At 42.0% G+C, this 20,563-nt stretch overlaps 2 protein-coding genes across 7 annotated transcripts in view; one reads left to right on the forward strand and one right to left on the reverse strand.

The window, feature by feature from the left end:
- The window catches only part of Cbl (E3 ubiquitin-protein ligase CBL-B), a 28,536-nt gene that overhangs the window by 4,188 nt on the left and 3,785 nt on the right, over nt 1-20,563 (forward strand). For 2 of the 5 annotated variants that reach the window (XM_071769919.1, XM_071769920.1), the window contains exons 2-6: nt 15,108-15,254; nt 15,370-15,642; nt 15,736-15,970; nt 16,186-16,350; nt 20,079-20,352. In XM_071769919.1, the coding sequence (XP_071626020.1) occupies nt 15,108-15,254; nt 15,370-15,642; nt 15,736-15,970; nt 16,186-16,350; nt 20,079-20,352 (1,094 nt within the window). The remainder of the gene's footprint in view (nt 1-15,107; nt 15,255-15,369; nt 15,643-15,735; nt 15,971-16,185; nt 16,351-20,078; nt 20,353-20,563) is intronic. The other 3 variants (XM_071769921.1, XM_071769922.1, XM_071769923.1) reach the window with 3 other exon arrangements.
- On the reverse strand, nt 9,251-13,931 carry LOC139808210 (glutathione peroxidase-like 1). Of its 2 annotated transcripts, XM_071769939.1 has the most exons (6): nt 13,790-13,905; nt 11,742-11,833; nt 10,857-10,956; nt 10,668-10,777; nt 10,501-10,592; nt 9,251-10,093 (listed from the first exon to the last, which is right to left on the reverse strand). In XM_071769939.1, exons 2-6 carry the CDS (start codon nt 11,800-11,802, stop codon nt 9,878-9,880), a joined length of 579 nt encoding a protein of 192 aa, XP_071626040.1. In that variant the 5' UTR covers nt 11,803-11,833; nt 13,790-13,905; the 3' UTR covers nt 9,251-9,877. The 2 variants fall into 2 exon arrangements, with proteins under 2 accessions (XP_071626040.1, XP_071626041.1); XM_071769940.1 differs by lacking the exon at nt 11,742-11,833 and having other exon boundaries at nt 13,790-13,931.

Below are 20,563 nucleotides of genomic sequence, written 5' to 3' on the forward strand. Positions count from 1 at the left end.
GTATTATGTAAGAGCCCGTCCGACGAGTATCATTTCGCGAGCGTCGTCGGTGTTATACTTTCGTGAAGCCGGAGGAGGAGCCGCGCCGCCGCCGCCGCTCTCTGACGTCAATCGCGTGTGCTTGACCCGCGACGTCGCGATTTAATGCATTCGGCGGTAATAAACGAAGAATGCTTTATCCGGTTGGTCGGACTCGCATTTACTCGTCGGCGGCGAACTGTCGTCGCGCTGTTTTACACGCGCGGGCGCATGCCTACGCACACGCGTACGCGCACGGGGGACAAAGGCGGGTTCCCCCTCCCCCTCCCTCCTATTTCCCCTTTGTGTGTCGTGTCGCGATGAAACGGTAAACGCACTCTCGGCCGCGTGTATGCGGACGCGCGCGCGAGCCGGGAAATAGCCAGATACCGCTGCATTAGCATAAAACAACTTCCGGCGTGACGATTCCGCCGGTTCCTGGAGCGACGCAGGAGTCAGCGGGCCACGACACGACACGTCCAGTCATGTTTCCGGACTCCGGGGAAACCGTTACCGCCTTGTCGTTACCGATGTTCGACGGACGACGCCGTTTTGTCGTCGTATAGCGTAGCCCCGCGGATATCTTGGGAGATGAATGAAGTGGGACCCCTTCGCGCCTGCGCGATCTTTTCAGAGCGAAAATGACCTCGTTTAACTCTGCCGACGACCTCTTTATCGCCACTCTAGAAGTTGACAATCAATTTGCCGACTATATCATACTTATTGTAATAGACGTATTATAATTGAGATTTGAAGGCTGCGATGTCAAGGATATCGAATTACTTATCTGTAAGTGGGATGAGGTTCGCATCCGCGGATGAAATCGTGATTCGAAATTGGGAGACGCGACGACCCACGCTGGACCGGGTATACTTTTGGGCATCTTATAAAACGTTTAAAATAGCATCGGATCTCTCTCTCTTTCTCTCTCTCTCTTTCTCTCTCTCTCTTTCTCTCTCTCTATTTTCGTTATGGCGGCCGAAGGCTAATTTTCTATCGATTCCATAGCCTGGCATAGCATCACCGCCCACCGGAGTCGAGGGTTAGCACAATGGCGTATTAATAGAGTGTCAGCCGCAGGACATGAAAGAAAAAAAGGATAATAAAGCTCGTATAGAATTACTTGTTGAACGTGACTCCCAAAATATTTGCCAAAGTTTATTTCTCGCTATAGTCGCTCATCCGCGCGACTAGCCTTCCCATTTAATTCTTACAAATCCCGTGATTCCGACGAAAGATTACCCGACGAGGAAATACCGAATTCAGCCGTCCGCATGCAATTGATCATTTTAATCACTGTTCCACGTATGTGACTAACGACACAGAGATTCGCTATCTAACAGTTTCTAGCGTTAAATATACACATGTTTCTGTTGAAAAGAAGAGGGAGACAGCCCGTTTATGCCTTGATATTTCTAAATTGCAAGCGACCACCAAAATTCTCGCATTCCAATTTCCTTCTCGAGGCGCGCCTTCTTCCACGATCGCATTGGCACATGCACTTGCATGCACTTCTCTCGATCCGCGGGAGGGAGGAGGAGAGAGGAGAAGCAGGGCTCACACACCTTACGCGCGAGTCCACTTCCGGTGTACGTGCGCGCGCTACATCCGGCGACCTTGCGGCCGCCCGCTCGCCCGCGCGATCGTCCCCGATACGGTATCGACCGTTATCGTCACCCGCGGACGCGCTCTTACGGAATTAATGGGAAAATGTCGCGGACCCCGCCTCGCCTCTCGTCGCGTCGTTGCATCGCGGCCGCGTGGCACAGCGACGGCGGCGGCGGCGACGGCGACTTATGTGTCGGCCGGTATATAAATAAACGCCCGAGCGGGAGAGACGAGTCAATTCATGAATGACCGTTTGCCCGGCGCGGGCGCGGGCGCGGACGCGGCGCGGCGCGGCGCACGTCGCTCGTATTTCGTTGCACGCGTTCTCGCTCGCGACGCTCGCTTCGTCGGAACGTCGAACTTTGAACATGCGCGTCGATATCGGTACGTCCCGCGTACGTCAACCCGCGTCAACCGCGGGCGCCTCTCGCAATCTGCCGCCTCCTCCTCCCGAGGACGGCGATCCCTTTTCCGCGACCTCTCCGTTAACTTTCGGCGATAAATCTCGAGCAACCGGAGTCGTCTTCCGCGCGATTTCTTTCGAGCCCGCGTATCTCTCGTTCCGTGCACTTTCTGGCGTAGAGGTTTATTGAGTCTCTGACTGATTAAAAATTGTCGCACTTGTTTTTTGTTTTCTTTTTAATAATCGTGTCTGAACGCAGTAATCTTACATGCGCACATCGCTGTTTCATTCATTCATAAAGAGATGTTAGTGTTTCCGAAGTATTACTTCTTAAAGTATTAATGAAATGACAACATTGCGCTTCATAATTTGTAAAGTAATATCTTCTTTACCTCTCTTTATTCCTTCTAATTTCAACAAAGTACGGCACAATAATGTTGTAATTTATTAGTGCTTAGGGAAAAGAGAGAGGCAGGAGAAATCATTATTTATAGCTTTAGTATACGCATAAAGCACTGGTTCGTTATTTCTCCCTGGGCGTATTAATTAAACGCAGTAAATAATTGTAAGAATCGTTGCAGTGTACCATTGTGATATACTGTTTCTGACAATGAGTAATACTTAAAGGGGAACAAAGACTCCTTGTTTTATTATTCATAAAGATATAAATAATTCCACGCTTTATAGAATTTATAGAACGATGCGTGAGAAAAATTCACTATTCAAACACGATTACGTAAAAACCGGGATAACGACAGTCTTTCTGCGGAATAAATTTCGCTTCTATGCCCTGAAATGCATAAAATATGACGGTTAAGCAAACCAGTGAAAAGACCTCCATACATGTTGGAAAAATTGATTTTCTTAATTCTTAACGATTCAACTTTTATTATATTATCAAAGTGTCGCGCGAAAACCTTCGATAAAAAACTGGGATGATTCCAAATGTTATCACTATACAAAATATAAAAGATAACACATTTTAGTCACGCACACGAATGTGTACTTAATTTATTTTGCTTACCTTATATAAGAACGAAGGAAAATACAGTATTAATCGTAGTTTTTTTCCCTTTTAGAAATGCGCTCTATTTAGAAACGTGCCTTATTTAGAATCTAGCGTAATGTTTTCTCTGTCGGAGAACGGTCTGGCATTTCGCAACGTATTATAGTTCACAACATATAGGATGCGGACGATTGCAGCGCGATTAGCATGCGGCGAGCCGCCTCGATTACGCCGATGCGCGAACCTTCAGTTTCCGGTCAAATGATCCGCGAACATCCGGTCCCCGGGCGTGTGCGTACACAATGCCGGCTCTTTTAAGCTTGCGAGCAACACGCACAGCTCGTGACAGTGTCGTAACTAACCGGGCACGTCCCCCGGGATCGCGCCAAGTTTTATCTTCCGGTCCGACCAACAACACAAATGGGGGTCCGACAGAGAAGTGTCATTCGCAATTAAACGCGGTACGCGAGTCATCATTCACGAAAGAGTCCAGCAGTTTGGTCTATTTACAATGTAATAGAAGAATAACAGATAATGATAAAAATTACTCGTCTTTTAATATTTTTTTAAAATATTAATCTCCCGAAGGGAAGAGAGCAGACGTTTAGCCTGTAAATGGCATTTTTTTATTTTCAGATTTTATTTTTATGGGGGGATTAATTAAAAAGGACGCGCTTGATTTTTTTCTAATAAAAACTCTCCTCCCTGCGGCTTCCTCTCTCTCTCTCTCTCTCTCTCTCTCTCTCTCTCTCTTTTCGTATCATACCTTCTTTATCCCCATCCATCCCTCTTGTTGCGTTTAAACTTATATCACGGACTTATACTTACACGTGGCGCTCGCTAAGATTCAAGCTTCTATTGCTTCTCTATATTTTATACAAAAAGTAATAAGATTTGAAAAATGTTATTAAAGTTTTTATCAAAATAAAGAAAATTACAGTACATAAAAGTGTGTCAAAAATTTTGTATGCGGGCGTAATAAAAGTTTCTAAAAAATTTTTAAGCAAAAAACACTGTTAAGAAAGTTGCTGAGCTCTCTTGTTGTTTTTTTTTCTCTTTTTCCTCTGAGTTGTCGCCAAACTCTCTCCGATTTGATTAAGATACTTTTTAATCTGACAGATTAAATTGTGTACGGTAAAATCTAAACTTTGTTTAGCGCGTCGCAGCTCCAGGTGCGTTACAGTTGATATTAATTGGACGCAGTTCTGCAATGCGGAACCAACTCCGAAACCGTACTTTTCCGCTAGAGCAAATTTCGCGGAAACATTAGAAGCAAAATTCTACGCCAACGTTATATCTAAAAAATAATGACCGAACTACCAGTCCTCCGCAAATACAATTCTATGTGTAATATACGTTTTTTAGAAAAAAAACCCTTGTCCACAATACAGAACTAAAAATCACGAAAATGGCTTGGTTTCCTTATTGCAGAAGTGGATCCAATTACAACTTGCAAAATCCTCGGATTTCATAACTTTCATATTTTATAGTTTCTCATATTTAAATATTTTTATATCTTCTCAAGACTCTATCATTACGTATACGCGAGTCACTTGACATCCCCGCTGTATGACAGTTACAACGATTGTAGTAATTCCGACTGCAAAGCCAAATTGCGCAAAATATTGAATTTTCTAAACAGAGAAACGTGTGTGTCTGAGTTTAGTTTTCTACAGTTATGAATACAGAGCAAACTGACGTACACGTTGATTGGCGATAAGATCGGATCGACTGATTTACGCGGTGTGAGAAATTCTCACTGATAATCCGATCTCTCGCCGACGATCTCGATCACCTTCGTCCCGAATCTTCATCTCGAGAAGACGCGCGAGGGGAGGGGGAATTTGAGATCCCGAGACAGATCGGAGAGGAATCCGTCACGCCGGTCACGCGGTCGTACATCACGCACGCGTATGTCGGCATATTGTCGGTGCGACCGTCGAAAGGCGGTCGCGGCCTGTAGTGGTCAGTCCCTTCCCCACCCCCTTCCCCCTTTCTCCCCTCCCTACCCTGCCCTACCCGTTCGGCGAGTTAAGCTCACATCCGCACGTGAGTCGAAGCGGAAGGAAGGGGACGTGACGTCGCGATTAAGGCGAATTAAAACGAGCGGAGTCGCATGAATCGGCGCTCCCGGAGCGGAGCTGCGGGTAGGAGAGGAAGGGGGGGGGGAAGAGTCGCTCTCGCCGGCCCACGTTTATCGGCGGGAGGTTAGGTTAGGTTTCCTCGAGAGATCGAGCCGGTTAGGCGTCATCACGCGCGCGACGGAAATTGCGTCGACTCGCGCCTCTCCCTCCTCTTCCTAAGTTTTTTTTGGAACTGAATTCTCTCTCTCTCTCTCTCTCTTTTTTTTTTTTTTTTTTTTTTTTTTTAAGTAGGGAAGTACGTTCACGGTGATCCTGCAGGTACCAACATTGATAGTTTTCTATAAATCGATTCGCTAGCTTTTTTTTCCTTTCTCTTCGTCAACTTTGGCTTGATTTTTAACGGAGCAAGTATTTCGTTAAAAAAAAAATCTCTTTGATTTGAAGTTCAATATAAATTCCTCCTCGTTCTCTCCACAACACGTGTACCTGGATCGTCCCGAGGTGACGTTCGCTTATTGTCTCTCGCATATACGAAGACAAGCCTCGTTAGAGCAACGACATTTATGTGCGACGATATCGGAAATGTCAGACCGGAAATAATCCCGAGGAAAACGCGTTCGATCGGATACGCCGATAACGCTGTCCCTAACGGGAACACCATTGTTGTCGCCGTCGTTGCCCCCGTCGAGAGAGAGAGACGAAGGGAGGGGCAAAGGGGCAGGGGGGAGGGAGGAGGTGCTCGTGTCACAGAGGTTCACGCGAGCATGCAGAACCTTTTGAACGGACGCAGCATCCTTGAAACGTAATTCCAGCCGTTCCACTGACATTTTCCGCGGATGTATTTTTACTGCGCATTGCGTAATTGCATCTGGATCTTACGCGGGAGAAGGATGCTGTCGCCGCCGCCGCCGCCGCCGCCGCCGCTGCCGTGGAGTGGGAGACAGGGGCAAGGGGAGGACTCGTATACGCCCGCGTGGGCGGAAAAGGGTTAAAGTTGAAATTAGATGCCTTTGACGGCTGAACTTTGCTGATAAACTCGTTCGCGCCGATATACGACCGATAATACCGATATACATATGTACGATGGCGTACGTTCATGGAACCTGGCTCCCACCTCCGCCGAGGCGGAGCGTTTAAACGCTCCGTTGATGTTGACAACGTCAACATTAGCCCTTACGGGCGATAAATGACCAATTCAGGGGATCCTTTACGTCACCCCGCTATCGATCAATCCCTCACGTCCTTCGCGCGGCACGGCACGGCACGGCACGGCACTGGGTGGCTTCGGCGGCGAAGGCGAGTGAATTAAACGGAGTTAATAGAAATCCGTGTTGTGCCCTTCGTTTCTCTTTGCGATTCCTCCTTTCTTCGCGGTCGCTTTCAAAGTTAAGCCCTCTGGCTTTCACGCAATCACGACAAAATGAAATGAAGAACGACGTCGAATAGACCGATCCGTCGTTTTCCATTTTATCTCGTCACGATTGAGGGTTTGACCTGTTTGGCAGTTTGATTTTAAGAGCTTGACCGAAATTTTTATGTCTTCTCATTTCGATCGGCATTTGGGAATTAGGACGGAATCCCGGCACTACGAATACGAGACGTGTCTTTTGTTTTCTATCTTGCATTTCGACGTTTAATTACGTCGCCGTGCGACAGAGCAGCTGAGGTTCCAGGAGGGATGGGGGGGGGGGGATAATTCAAGTAACTTTTATTCATGGTCAGAGGGAAAGGGCTTGTCATTGACAGTTCTGGGAAATGACGTGAGCTCTCCGTGTGACGTCATTTACTTATATAAAACTGGCGCGGCCGCTATAAATGTCCCTCTTGGTACCCTATAACTTTTACTTAAACCGTCCTTTTTTCTTTCTTTTTTTCTCTAAAATCGATACACGCTTCAAGAGAAAGAGATTAATCTGCCACGCTTTATGCGGGCCTCGCCCCGCATATGTGGGCTCGGCCTCCTATTCTTGCCTATATAGTTTCTCAACCTTCAAAGGTCTCCCCCGATGACATATTGAGCCTGCTTGGATTCCCCATAAATGCTCGGAACCTTTCCCCGCTTCTGTTATATCATCTCGTTTACGTGCCCCCGCAGAGACCTGATAACCAAGATTACGGTGTCACGAGAAAGAGGAAAGAGAGAGAGAGAGTTTCGGGCTGTCGAACGAACAACTTGAAAGTCAGTCAATCATTTTTTTATACGCGTGACATGCAATCGAAGAAAATAAATCCCGCAATTTCGTCATACTGTTTGTTTTAGTCACGGACATTCTCTCTTCTGATGCGTATAGAAATTTCATTCCGCTTATTTTCAGTAGAATTTTTACAGCTATAGATGTCTAATAGTATACCCGACGACCGACGATCCCGAGAGAGATTGACTTACGAGCGAATTGATTTCATTTCCAATGAAAAATTTCCAATAGAAGGAACGGAGAGAGAGCGAATGAATTTTTCGTTTTCCTTTTCTCCTCTATATTCGCGAGGCCATATAGGGGAGGCTATTTCAGCGTGGCGCTGACGTTAAATAATCGAGACGTGGCGCAAAAAAAAAATTTTTTTTTTCTTTCCCGGTCGTCGGCGGGCGCGCGAGGGTGGAATTTCGACCCGCGGCGGTGTGGAATGAGACGTCACGTTCGGAAGCGATGACGTCGGGAAAGCGACGGTTCTATGAATGGAGGCGAAGCCTCGGGGGATCAAGTCGGCAGGCAAGGACGACTAATTATAGCGTTAGCGTCTCTCTAACGTCGTTTTGTACATTAACCATGTGCACCCTCACGCACACGTGCGTACGCGCGTGTATTATACGGCGCGCCTGTGGTAACCGAGATTATGATCGGGCACGATCCATTTTGATCGTCGTCGTCGTCGTCGTCGTCACCGTCATCGTCGCCGTCGTCGGTGCGGGGATGCGAATTCAGGACGGCGAACGTGCGTCACGCTTACCCTTGTCCTGCTATCGGCACACCTGTGTGTGTGTATGTCAATGTGTGTATACGGGCATCTCACACAACATCCACCGACAAATTACCGCGAGAGGAACACTCCCCGGGCTCGATACTCGGCAGATAAATCGGACACGAGCGTGATGTACGCGGCGAGTTCCTCCCACTCGGAACGTCCGATCTTAATTTTAACGACTTTTCGATACGTCGGTGATAAGTATCTCGCCGACCGTGGAGCCTGGAACGGCTGGAACGGCTGCAGGAACTAATGCTCCGAGGCTTTCGAATTATCCGACGTGATTCGGATTACGAAGGTAGATTGGATTTGGCTGTTTAAACGAGAAGCTTCCCTTCCCTGGGGGGAAACCCTTTTCAATAGGGACTGCTAATACTCCGGCGTTTTAAATAGATAAGAGATAGGGCGAGTCTCACAAATTGGAAAATCTCCCAGTAAAATCATGGTCCGCGAAGCGAAGCACAATTATCTCTCTCGTGCTTGACAGAAGGGAACGACAAAAACGTTATCGAAATTAGGACACAAAAATGAAAAGAATTGGAAAGAGGAAATGTGCGGCACATCTTCCAGAGTAATCTAAACGGATAAATTGTCCCGCGCCGCATCATGCGGGAACGCTTGGAAAGGCCCAATTAAGCTAAAAGTATAGTGTTGCCGGTGACACCGTAAACAGACAAGGTCGCCGAACAAGCGTAAACGCCGCATGAAAGTGACCGCCGTCGCTAATTATCGCGACGAAAGAGGAGTGGGCGTGTTGTATGCGCGTGAGTGAAATTACATTCATTCACGTTGGCGTTACTATTGTGACAGTTGAACAAATGTATCGGCTTACGTTTCATTCCCCTCGGGGACACGCGTTAGTTCGAAGTTTCCAAATTAATTAATAGCAATTCCGCGCTTCTCAAGCGTGCACTACAACCGTGTCGGAATTTAACATCGATTTTGACCCCCTTTGACGCGCAACATGCAATTTCCGCGTTATACGAGAATTGTAAAGCCGAAAATAATGCGAATGTGAGCCAGCGATTGTCCCGTGCCGACAAAACGAGATTTGTATCGGAGCTTCGTCTTCCTTCCCCCGAGTCGCAAATATATCGTAATTTACAATTTAGATATATTTTTGTAATTTTCGAGATGTAACTTGTGTTTGGGAGTTTAAATAAGCGTGTATCCATGAAACAGTTTTATTTATTTCTTACACCATTGTAAAATAGCTTTGTGTTATAACAAGATATTTCGGATTTAAGTCTAATCATCTAATATCTTAGTACCTTTAATAACATGATGCCAAACATAGCACACATGTCGAAATCGTAATTTTGCCGGTACAAACCTGTGTAGGTAATAATTGATGCTAATTATTATAGGAGAGAGAGATGAAGAACAAGAGACAAAATTAACATCAGTGATGTAATTTAGTAGTAAGTGGTATACATAGAAGCAAAGCTAATATTAAATTTGAGGATTTGTCTTAAATAGAACTTTTATGAATGTATAAAAATAAGGAATGTGCAAATATATACGTAATATTGATTTCCAGTTAAACAATTCATAATCACATTACATCATGTTACGTAACATAAAATATATGCCTACCTGATGTGTAAATACCTCGAAAAAGTACTCAAAAATAGCTTGTTGTAATGTATAAGAGGAAAAAAAATATGTTTTTATATTTAGATATATACGTACGCAGAGATATCGAAAATCTACTCATACATTATGTAAAATCCAACATTTAATTCATCCCAACTACAAGGAATATCTACCTTAGAAAATCATATGAAAAGAAACGATTTAAAAATATTTCTCGAGAGAACTCTTCAGCTTGTGGGGATCCACGTTAGGGCCGTGTCGTTCGACGACCTTGCCCTCCTTATTGACGATGAACTTGGTGAAGTTCCATTTTATGAAGTTACCTAGCAGGCCACCTTGTTCTTTCTTCAGATATGACCACAGAGGATGCGTATTATTTCCGTTCACGTCGATTTTCTCGAACAAATCAAATTTTACCTGTGGAAAAAATATCGAAATACATAAATATTAGTTCATTTCTCAAGGAAGGCAAGCGATTTTTGTCTGCGTTCACAATATAAACTCTATCGTCGTTGCTCTCATTATACAATTACAAAATAATATTATACTATTAATTTTTCTTTTTTAGTCAAATAGAATATTATTTTTCTTATACTACGTTTACGCGAGCGTTATTTCTGTAGTAACTTATGATAATTCCTTCGCGTATACATAACGGGATTTTCCTTCGCGTAAACGGGATTTTGTAGTAACTTACGATAATTTACTCCGCGTAAACGGGTGAATTATTATCATAAGTTACTACAGAAGTAACGCTCGCGTGTAGTATTAGTCGCATATATTCCGCGAAAGATCGTGAACGGGGGGAGGGGGGGAGGAATTACTTTCTGACGATCGGCGAAGCTGCAAATGTCCTCGCTATTTCCCGGCTCCTGCCCGTTGAACTGGTTACAGGGGAATGCTAGAATTCGTAATCCTGCCGAATAATAAGAAATATTTAATCGTCGCACGGAATAGTTTTCTATAGATTTCTTCGTAGCGCAAGAATTACCTTTGGATTCGGCGTACTCGTCGTACAGTTCGTTGAGTTCTTTGTAATTCGTCGGCGTGAGGCCGCATTTCGAGGCGACGTTTACGATCAAGCACACGTGGCCTTCATATCTGAACCAACGACAGATGATATTACATCTTTTCCGCAACACGATGTTTACGCCCGACACAGTGTCGGGTTCATGCTTACTTGGACAAAGGGACTTCCTCTCCTCTGATGGAGTTCGCCGTGAAGTCGTAAATCGACGTGGCCGACTTGTAATCCTTGTTTCCGCTCATCGCTGCCGCAACTGCAATCGCGTTGAAAGTTCTCAAAATGGCAAATAGATAATCAGCGTTGACAGATCGCGAGTGACAGATAATTCATTTTGCAAATGTTAATTCGATTATCGTATTTTTTTTATGTTTTCACAATTCGACGTTAATTCATTTTCTACATCTACATTAGCCGTAAGTCGCATTAATTAAAAAACGAGGACAGTAAATGTGCTTCATGTTTTGTGTTTTTCCTTATATAAACGGACAATAAATAATTACGTTGAAACATCGTAAGCTTTGCAAAAGGAAGCGCTCGATAATTTGAGAAAATTGAAATCTAGTTTAAAATCATGTTGAAAGACTTGGTGATAAAATAATAATATTTGTGCTTTTAGTATGCATCATTTTGCTCTTTAAAAATCGCTCTCGATATCGCGATTATTTTCACGCTGAAGCACGCGAAAAGCCAAAAAGACGCAGAAAGCACAATGAAGCGATATTCTGTAATAAAATTTTTGTGAGGTTCTCTTAATTCGGCGAGTAATCAGGATGAAATGATACGTGCAATATCGAGAGCGCACTCCAAGCTATTACGATTAAATTGGTATTATGAAAAGCAATCGAGTCGAATAAAGTGTCTGGAAAATTTCTCGCGATTTTTCCATCTCCCTCGAGTTTCAATCGCAATAATTTTCACAAACGGATCATTTCGACGGTAATTATTTGTGATCGTCAGATTGGTGTTTATCGTTAGCTAACGGGGGAAATGATGCAACCGTCGAGTGGGGAGGGAAGAAGCAATTATCAAATTACGTGCCTGCGAAATTTCGGGCTAAGTGCACGAATCCGGTGGGTAGCATGAATTTTATAATGCGCATTTCCGGTGTGCCGGAGGCCCCGCTCCTGAAACTGCCGATACAGGAAGGGAAGGGGGGGGGGGAGGGATAATATTATGAGTTCAATCCCCCGTTAACAAAAATAATTCGGGGAACTTTATCTCCTCGCGACTTACTCACTATTTTCCCACGATTGTTCTGTTCTCTCAACATGTAGGAGGAACATGTAGGAGAAAAGATTATATTGTAGCATTTACGCGAATTTATGTTCAATTATTGTATCATATTGTAAAAATATAGAATTGCATTTTGTTGTAAAAATATTGTATTATATTGTAAAAATGGAGACAACGAGATTCAAGAGTATTATCGACATTATTTACATTTCCGCGAATGTGTTTTTCATTATTAAATTATATTACATTAAAGAAATATGAAAATGGTGAATTTTACAAATAATTAAACAGTTGTTATTCAAAATACGTAAATGTACGGAAAGAATTTCCATTACAAGCTGCGGGCTGTTAATTTACCGTAAATATGTATAATTACAAAGATATAAATGAAATGAATATTTCGTTGAAATAAATAGCAGTGTAATTCACAAAATAAAGCTCTCGAATTGCATCGTTTGAAATAAATGTGGGTGGTATTTGGCTCGATTTTCCTTGCGCTTGACCAATTGGACCAAATAATTCGTATAACGTAATGACCGGGTTTGGAAATTGCGTAAAACCATCGTGATATATAAGCAAATCGTAAAACGAGACGATTACGTCCGGACGGATATATGAGTTGCCATTGAAACAAGATGACTGGGTAATTCCGTTGTATGAAATAAGACAATAAGGCTAGATCGACGATAAAACATCGAACATTGGACATTTGTCAAACACATACAAAAATTTGCAATAATACTAAATTTACAATACAAATTTACATATCTTACATATTTACATTTTATTCTGATTCGAGGGGAGAACTCTCATCTCTTTTTATACGATATTATTTAATATCGAGATCGAGATACTTTGAGAGGTGGATAGATTTTTTGATGAAATTCGGAGTAGTGGATTCTGTTTCGATTGCAAAGCGGTACTTTTCCGTCGCACGGATAATCCTGAATTGAGGATGGGCAAAAGGCAAAAGTCATTAATCGATCGATGTTGGTTGCTCTTTTTTTCGTTACGAAATCGATCGGTTCCTCGATGGTTTTGAAATTCAGTGAATTGTTATATCGATTTTTTTTCGTTTGACGTTATTAAATTTTGTTACCGGAACATATGGCGAACATATAAATTTGCTCATCTATCGTGGACCGAGACATCCTACGTGTCGAAATTAATTCTCTGTTTCTAATTCCTCCTGTTATTTCTTATTCTCGTTTATCGTATCTAAGCCCTTGAGTATTCGATCAAACTTCGATTAACTTAATTGACTGGTGAAAAATATCAACATTTTATTAACGAGAATAAAATTGTTAATTTTTTTATTTAGTTTGAAAAGAGAGATTAAATTAAAAACAACAAATTACATAATTATAAATTTTACTGTAAATACTGGCGCATTAATTATCGATTAAATTAATCAAACTTTGATCAAAGTCACCTTTTAAACTGTTTAATATTAATCATCTATACAGAGAGAAATTACGAATTAATAGATTATCACCATGTTTTCGAGATATTATCCATTATGAAAAATTATGTTTTTTTTTTAAATCATTTATTTGAATAAATTAATTGTTCCGACATCGTCCATTCCTATTCTCGATATTCGGATGTAATCGCGAGTATCGACGTGTGTAGCGCGCAGAATTCCGCGAATGGTGGCCATCTATCGTCCGCCGGCTCAACCTCGCGGAGAGATGACTGGCCGGCGATTGCTCCTAGCGTGGAATCTACGCCTAACTCCGCGCTCGATGTCTCGGTTATATCTCCGCGAGATATTTCCTCGATGCCGGTTCTCGTAAACGTCACCGCGAATCTCGCGCACCCGCTAATATAAGACGGGACGAGTTTTCGCTTACCGCTGAGAAACGCAAAAACGAGCTGAACGAGCGCCGAAAATATCACACGAACTGATCGCCGGCAATCGCTGTTTCACACTGACCAGTCACGCTGAACCGTGAACTATTGCGCCGAACGGCGCGCGGCGGAGCGACTTTTAACGCGCATGTGCGCCAGGCGCCGGTTCGCGAGTACCCGGATATCAGTAGCGGATTGAAACATCTTGGGGCCCTATATAGGGTGACTCGATCAATTCCGATTAACTTAGTCGACGATTGATTTTTAGTTAATTATTAGTTTTTTATTTAATATGGAAAAGAAGATTGGTTTAGGAACAACGAGTCATTCTTAGAATTATTCGCGAGTACCCGGATATTAGTAGCGGATGAAACATCTTGGGGCCCTAGGGTGACTCGATCAATTCCGATTAACTTATAGTCGACGATTGATTTTTAGTTAATTATTAGTTTTTTATTTAATATGGAAAAGAAGATTGGATTAGGAACGAGTCATTTTTAGAATTATTCGCGAGTACCCGGATATCAATAGCGGATTGAAACATCTTGGGGCCCTAGGGTGACTCGATTAATTCCGATTAACTTAGTCGACGATTGATTTTTAGTTAATTATTAGTTTTTTATTTAATATGGAAAAGAAGATTGGATTAGGAACAACACGAGTCATTCTTAGAATTATTTCGAACGAATTTCGATCAACTCGATCAATACTTGATTGCTTGATACGCGAAAAGAAAAATTAGAAATTACGGATGGCAAATAATGCGACTAGAAAGTTTACTGTTAAATAATTTAATTTAATTAGTGACCAAGTTAATTGGAGTTAGTATAAAGTTAATAGGGTCGGGGGAGAGTTTGATTGAAGTCATCCTTGGGCGCGGTATGGAGTTAATAATTTGAAGAGGCTCACGAAACGTAAACGTTTCACAATTCGCGATATTAATCTCAACAGCAAATTCGGTAATGAATCTTGGAACGGGAATGTCGATGTAAAATCGTCATTTATTGCATAAGAAAAAAAGTATTCTGGAAAAAAAAGCTTTTAAAGATGAATAAAAGAATTCACTTTGCACATGATATATAATATTCTACTTCGATTTTACTTCTTACCCCGTTTGACAAATATGACAAATCTTTTGTAACAACTTAATACAATATAAAACTCATGTATATATAAAAACTAATCTAGAATAAAAAAGTGATCAAACTGCTGTAATTGTTCTAAGGTACACTTAAAAATTATTTATTGAGTCGTATGATTTAATCCTATGTATAATAAGGAAGAATGATTTTTTAATCTTATTCTTTAATCTGCTTTCAGTACATTGGTACCGTGGAAGGTGTTCAGACACGAGTTGAATCAGGTTCATCCAATTAGCTCAGGACTACAAGCGATGGCACTGAAATCCACGATAGATTTGACGTGCAACGATTACATTTCCAACTTTGAATTCGACGTATTCACGAGGTAAGCGCAAATTTATAGCCAACTAATTTAGCTTTATCGAGCCTCGGTCGTGACGATTCCGAGTCAGTCTCGCACATCTTGGATACACTTGTAATACGTTGTGCGACTTTTCAAGGCTGTTTCAACCGTGGTCGACTCTCCTGCGAAATTGGAAAATTCTGGCTGTGACGCATCCTGGCTACGTGGCTTTCCTCACGTACGACGAGGTGAAAGCCCGTTTGCAAAAATATTGCATTACCAAGCCTGGGAGCTACGTATTTCGGTTAAGTTGCACGAGGCTGGGACAATGGGCAATCGGTTACGTCACGTCTGACGGTGATATCCTACAAACTATACCGCATAACAAGAGTTTATGCCAAGCGTTATTGGACGGCTACCGGGAAGGCTTGTGAGTATACCGTTGACCTATACCGGCCAAGTTATTGCCGTTTACCTGTCCAGGTTTACGTACCATAAAGATTTCACGAATACATATTCGAAGATCGATTTGCAGCTACTTATACCCGGACGGCCGAAATATAAATCCGGACTTGACATGGGCGGTGCAACCGACGCCGGAGGAGCACATCAAAGTGACGGCAGAACAGTACGAATTATATTGCGAGATGGGTAGCACATTCCAGCTGTGTAAGATCTGCGCCGAGCATGACAAGGACGTAAGGATAGAACCATGCGGCCACCTTCTCTGTACTCCATGCCTTACAGCTTGGCAGGTAGCAGTATATAATCTCTTACCAGCTTTATCTCCACTTCTCAGCGATCGATAAATGTTTCTGTAATAATTTAGTTTGACTCACAGTCAGCTTTACACTTTGGCGTATAAAACATTGCTATGATAAAAATATCTCTTGTTGCTTCATTATTTACGACAACAGAAGGTTTTTACGATGATACATGCGTGCGTTAACGTTGTGCTTCGATCGGATTGCAGGATTCCGAAGGACAGGGCTGTCCGTTTTGCCGAGCTGAGATTAAAGGCACCGAGCAGATCGTCGTAGATCCGTTCGACCCGCGAAGAACCCACAGACCCGGGGCGCATTCGGCGTCTGCTAGTAACGCATCGACCCCCACGCGGGATCTCGACCCCGACACCGAGGTATCCGACTAGGAATAGCATCCACCTTCATTATTAAATGTGTTCTATGTATAACAAACATCCCTCCCCCCCCTCTCGCAGAGAGTATGCCTCATTCTCGAGAATGCCTCATACATTTCACACGAGATCTCGCGGTTTATCCCACGGTCGTGTACACGTGTCACGTCACTTCGTACGTCCATCATCGCGACTGTATGCCGTACCTCGTGGCAGGTACGCGGTAGTAATTTTAGGCATGTAACGTATCAGCGAAGCTACTTGCATCGATCTACTTCCGGGACCAAGAGGGGACCAAATTGCAAAGATGTGGCTATATGGTTCTGTAGTTCGTTGTCTTTTCCCGTGTTTTTTTTTCCGTGTTTTTTGCAAGATTACCGAACGAGCCTACGGAATGATCGTTCGTTAGCCGATCGGTCAGCCTTGTCTATCGCGCATTTTTTGCAACTAACACGTTTTTTGAGATCTATATTGTCTATATCGCATAATTACAAATTTCATCAATTACGCGGGGGTTCTCAGGTAAGACTCGCTTTTCTTGCACCTCATTGGAAGCTATAAGCCGACGGCTTAGTGTATGACCCATTTTCGCTGTCATTTATGATTATGCATACGCAATCATAGCTTCCGGACAATTCTACCTAACATACGATGAGCCAATAGAGATTCGATGAGGAATTATCAAGATTTATATAAACGCGCGCTTATATAATGCGTTAATTTATCAGCGGAGAGAAATGTACCAGGGGGGCATCCACAACCACAAAGTGGGTTCATTACATTTACTTACGTCGTCAAAAGTTCTTCAGTCCATAAAATTCATAATGCATGTGCATATGCGTATTTTAAAAGCGCTCTTTTTTTTAGTATGTGCAACAGACGATTTTGATGCTTGTGACAAATCTTTGTGTATATTATTTATGCATAAGATTATATGGTTTACAAATAATTACATATGGCTTATATCTAAATCAATATATGCAAAGGATAAGAAAAAGATCCATAAGGAAATGGATCATGCGAGCAAACATTTGAATATAAACACACTACTGAAATTGCATTTGTAATTTTCACCTGCTCGATAGACTGCAAGACGGATGAGCACGATATTTAGAAGCACTTCTTTTTCGTTAATTGGGAATGATTAAGCGATGAAACTGATATTACTTGCAGATTGCTAAAAAATTTTACATAATTTAAGGTATAATATAATCAATAGTACTGTCGCCAACGCGCGGTTAACGATCAATTACAATCTATTTTTAATTGCACATTAAATCGTTTACATTATTTATCTCGACATTACTCAACGGTCAAGAAATATTTATTATCGCGTTTCCACACCTTCAAGTGCTACGATAACGAATGATTACTTTATCGAGAACAAAACAGCTCTATGACTCATATATCGAAATTGAAAAGGAAAAGATATGTACTGTTAAGCCTTTAAATATAGCCTTTAAGCGATAAGGGAAAAGAGAAACGATGTAATATGCGATGATCGAGCAAGGTAGTACGCACTGAACATGCGGACTCGAATAGACCGTTCAACATCGTTATACATCCACGTTAGAACGTATTGTGTACCTGCTGCGATAGGCACGAATGTAATGTCATGTTAACGTCAGCATTATTATGGAAACGGTTCGTTTCCAGCGTTATTATATATTATTTCCTTACGTTAAAATATTAATTTATTATTTATTCCGTATACACTGTACCGAAAAGGGGAAAAAAAGAAAGAAAAAGACGTTTCAGATAATTTCGATATACCAGTCGTCGCGCGCTAAATCGAATGCTGTGGTATTACACGTACGTTTTTAATGCAAGACACTTTTGTAAAGTTTTGTAACGCATAATGCATGCAACTAAGCCCATTGCGGTGTAAGCAAGGAATCGATTTGATTCGATAGCACAATTATTGGCGGACTGGTCAATTTAGACCTCGTTTAGCTTTACCCCGGCTATTTCAGATCGTATTACGATCACGTAGAGCGCGTTCGCGCTTTAGTTATTAGCGATACGATGAAGGGCGCACGCTGCTAATTGCGAAGCCCCCTCCTGTATGTGCGCCGCGTAAGATCGGACCAATTCTCGTAAACGTAACTTTAGCGTACGTTCGCCGAGTAGCGTACTATCCATTGTAAAATACTAGGGACTTGAGAATAATTTTTTTTTATAATAAAATTGTATTGCCATTTACTTCGAGTTACTTCTGCACTCCGTGTATGCGCCACGCAAATATCCCTTACTACGCTAGATTCTCTAGTTTTCGTTATTGAATACGATTCTGCATCAGGTTGCTCCTCCAGCAGCCAGTGGGAGAACCTCCGGGAACGACAACTTTGTTATATATCCGTTCGCATGATCGTTTACTTTTATTTCATATAATGTTATCCACACACTGGGGTCACATTGCTCTACTACCCGCTGCATGATCCAAACTAATCGGTAATGTACATGTCTTCTGACTGGGAGGAAGTCGCACGACAGTCGCGCAGTCACAGGTAAGTGATAACATGCATTATGACCGTCTGCTTCTACCGCTTTGTAATTTACGCTCATATTTTTTTTTATCGTTAACGTTACTCGCATTTGACGATTCACGAATTTGACGGTTGCATCGAATGGAAGAAGGAGATTGACGACACTCGACCGACGTTTTCACTTCGTTCGCGATGAAGAACTTTTTCTCTCGCGCGATGACGACACGCCAATAGAGAAACCACTTGTCGTTGAAGTACGAAATGATTATTCTTGCGATTTAGATTGTTTCAATAATTTACACGAGAACATTGATTGTTGCATCGAATCGCGCAAAAACGTAAAAGATCTTTTGTTTGTATCTTCGTAGACCATCGCAGCAGTGCTTGTACATCTTCCCCTTTTTTTTGCAAGCGGATTATTTTTCCTTGTAAAAATAATATCGACGATTCGAACGCCAACATTTTGTAAAAATTCAAAGTAAAAATAGTTGATCGACCGCTACAGCTTCAAGGCAGAAGACGATTCATCGCTTTATTTGCTTCGAGGAATTCTTCAGGAAGATTTAACCGCAGGAAGTCACCTCGTGGAGAGTAATCGCATATGTTCCCTCAGTTGGAACTAAAAGAGGTGGTATAATTATCATTTCTCGCGAAATCTTCATACGATCATAATCATCATGCTTGTTCTTTCATAATTTTCCATATAATGTATCTTCTCGTTTAAAGTGAAATATCTAATCTAATGTTGCTGGAAGAGTTAAAGCTTCGTTTGCAAGACGATTTAAGATTGACAATAGAGGTAATATTATCGCTACAGAAAGAAAAAGATTTAAAAATTATTTGTACATGCAAGTAATTTATTATAAACGTTCAGCAACCTCGTCATCTAAATTCGAGACATTTGTAAATTTATTTTCCTTTTTACTCTTGATATGAAAGTCAGTTCATCTTACCGGCAATCTCATCTTATTTTGTGATATGTAAGACGAAGCATGTAACTTTCTGATTATTTGTGTTGATAGTGGAATGATCTAAATTCTATCGCCTCAGGTAATTTTATTCAGAAGTAGCTGTAATATAATTATAGCTATAAATATACAACAATTTTAAATCATTCCATTTATAATAGAGGTAATTAGGATTGTCAAGTTATTTAATTCAACTTTTGTATGAACGTAAATACTTTCTCAGCCATATAACGGAATTCAGCGTTAACAGTTTTTTTTCCTATTGCTAATGTTTTAGGATATAATGGAGCTGTGCAACGGCAATTGCGGTCTCATATGCGACGACTCGGATGAGGAAGATGATTCTAGTCCCACGAATTCGCCGGTGCCGCCGCGGAGGATTGTTTCGAGTCCCCCTTTACCACCTAGAAGACCCTCGCCATCACCCACACCAAACAATCACCTCAGGAACGGCCGTCATCTGACAGTACCGAAGGAAAATGCTCCGCCGCCGCCATCGGCGGTTACAGTGATATTGAATTATACCGATAACACTCAACAAAATAACAAAGGTACAGAAGACAGTTTCTAATGCTGTACATATCGCGTAAAAGCAATGGATCGTGATGAAAATACATAAGCGGATAAGCGACGTATTCATCTGAAGTATGATTGTTGTAATATAATTTCATCTTTTTGATAAAGCAAAGTACTCTTCTTAACAAACGCAAGCCCTTGCTAAGTAATTGCTTCAATTTATAATAATTCAAGACTAATATTACG

The sequence above is a fragment of the Temnothorax longispinosus genome, chromosome 2 (genome assembly GCF_030848805.1).
Source record: "Temnothorax longispinosus isolate EJ_2023e chromosome 2, Tlon_JGU_v1, whole genome shotgun sequence".
Classification (NCBI taxonomy): Eukaryota; Metazoa; Arthropoda; class Insecta; order Hymenoptera; family Formicidae; genus Temnothorax; species Temnothorax longispinosus.

Bases quoted from the DNA above. Each gene is read 5' to 3' on its own strand.
- LOC139808210 (XM_071769939.1), bottom strand. From the start codon at position 11,802: ATGCGCATTATAAAATTCATGCTACCCACCGGATTCGTGCACTTAGCC. The intron at 10,957-11,741 runs GCACGTAATTTG...ACGCGATTGCAG, and splicing joins CTTAGCCCGAAATTTCGCAG to TTGCGGCAGCGATGAGCGGA. The intron at 10,778-10,856 runs GTAAGCATGAAC...TCGTTGGTTCAG, and splicing joins GAGGAAGTCCCTTTGTCCAA to ATATGAAGGCCACGTGTGCT.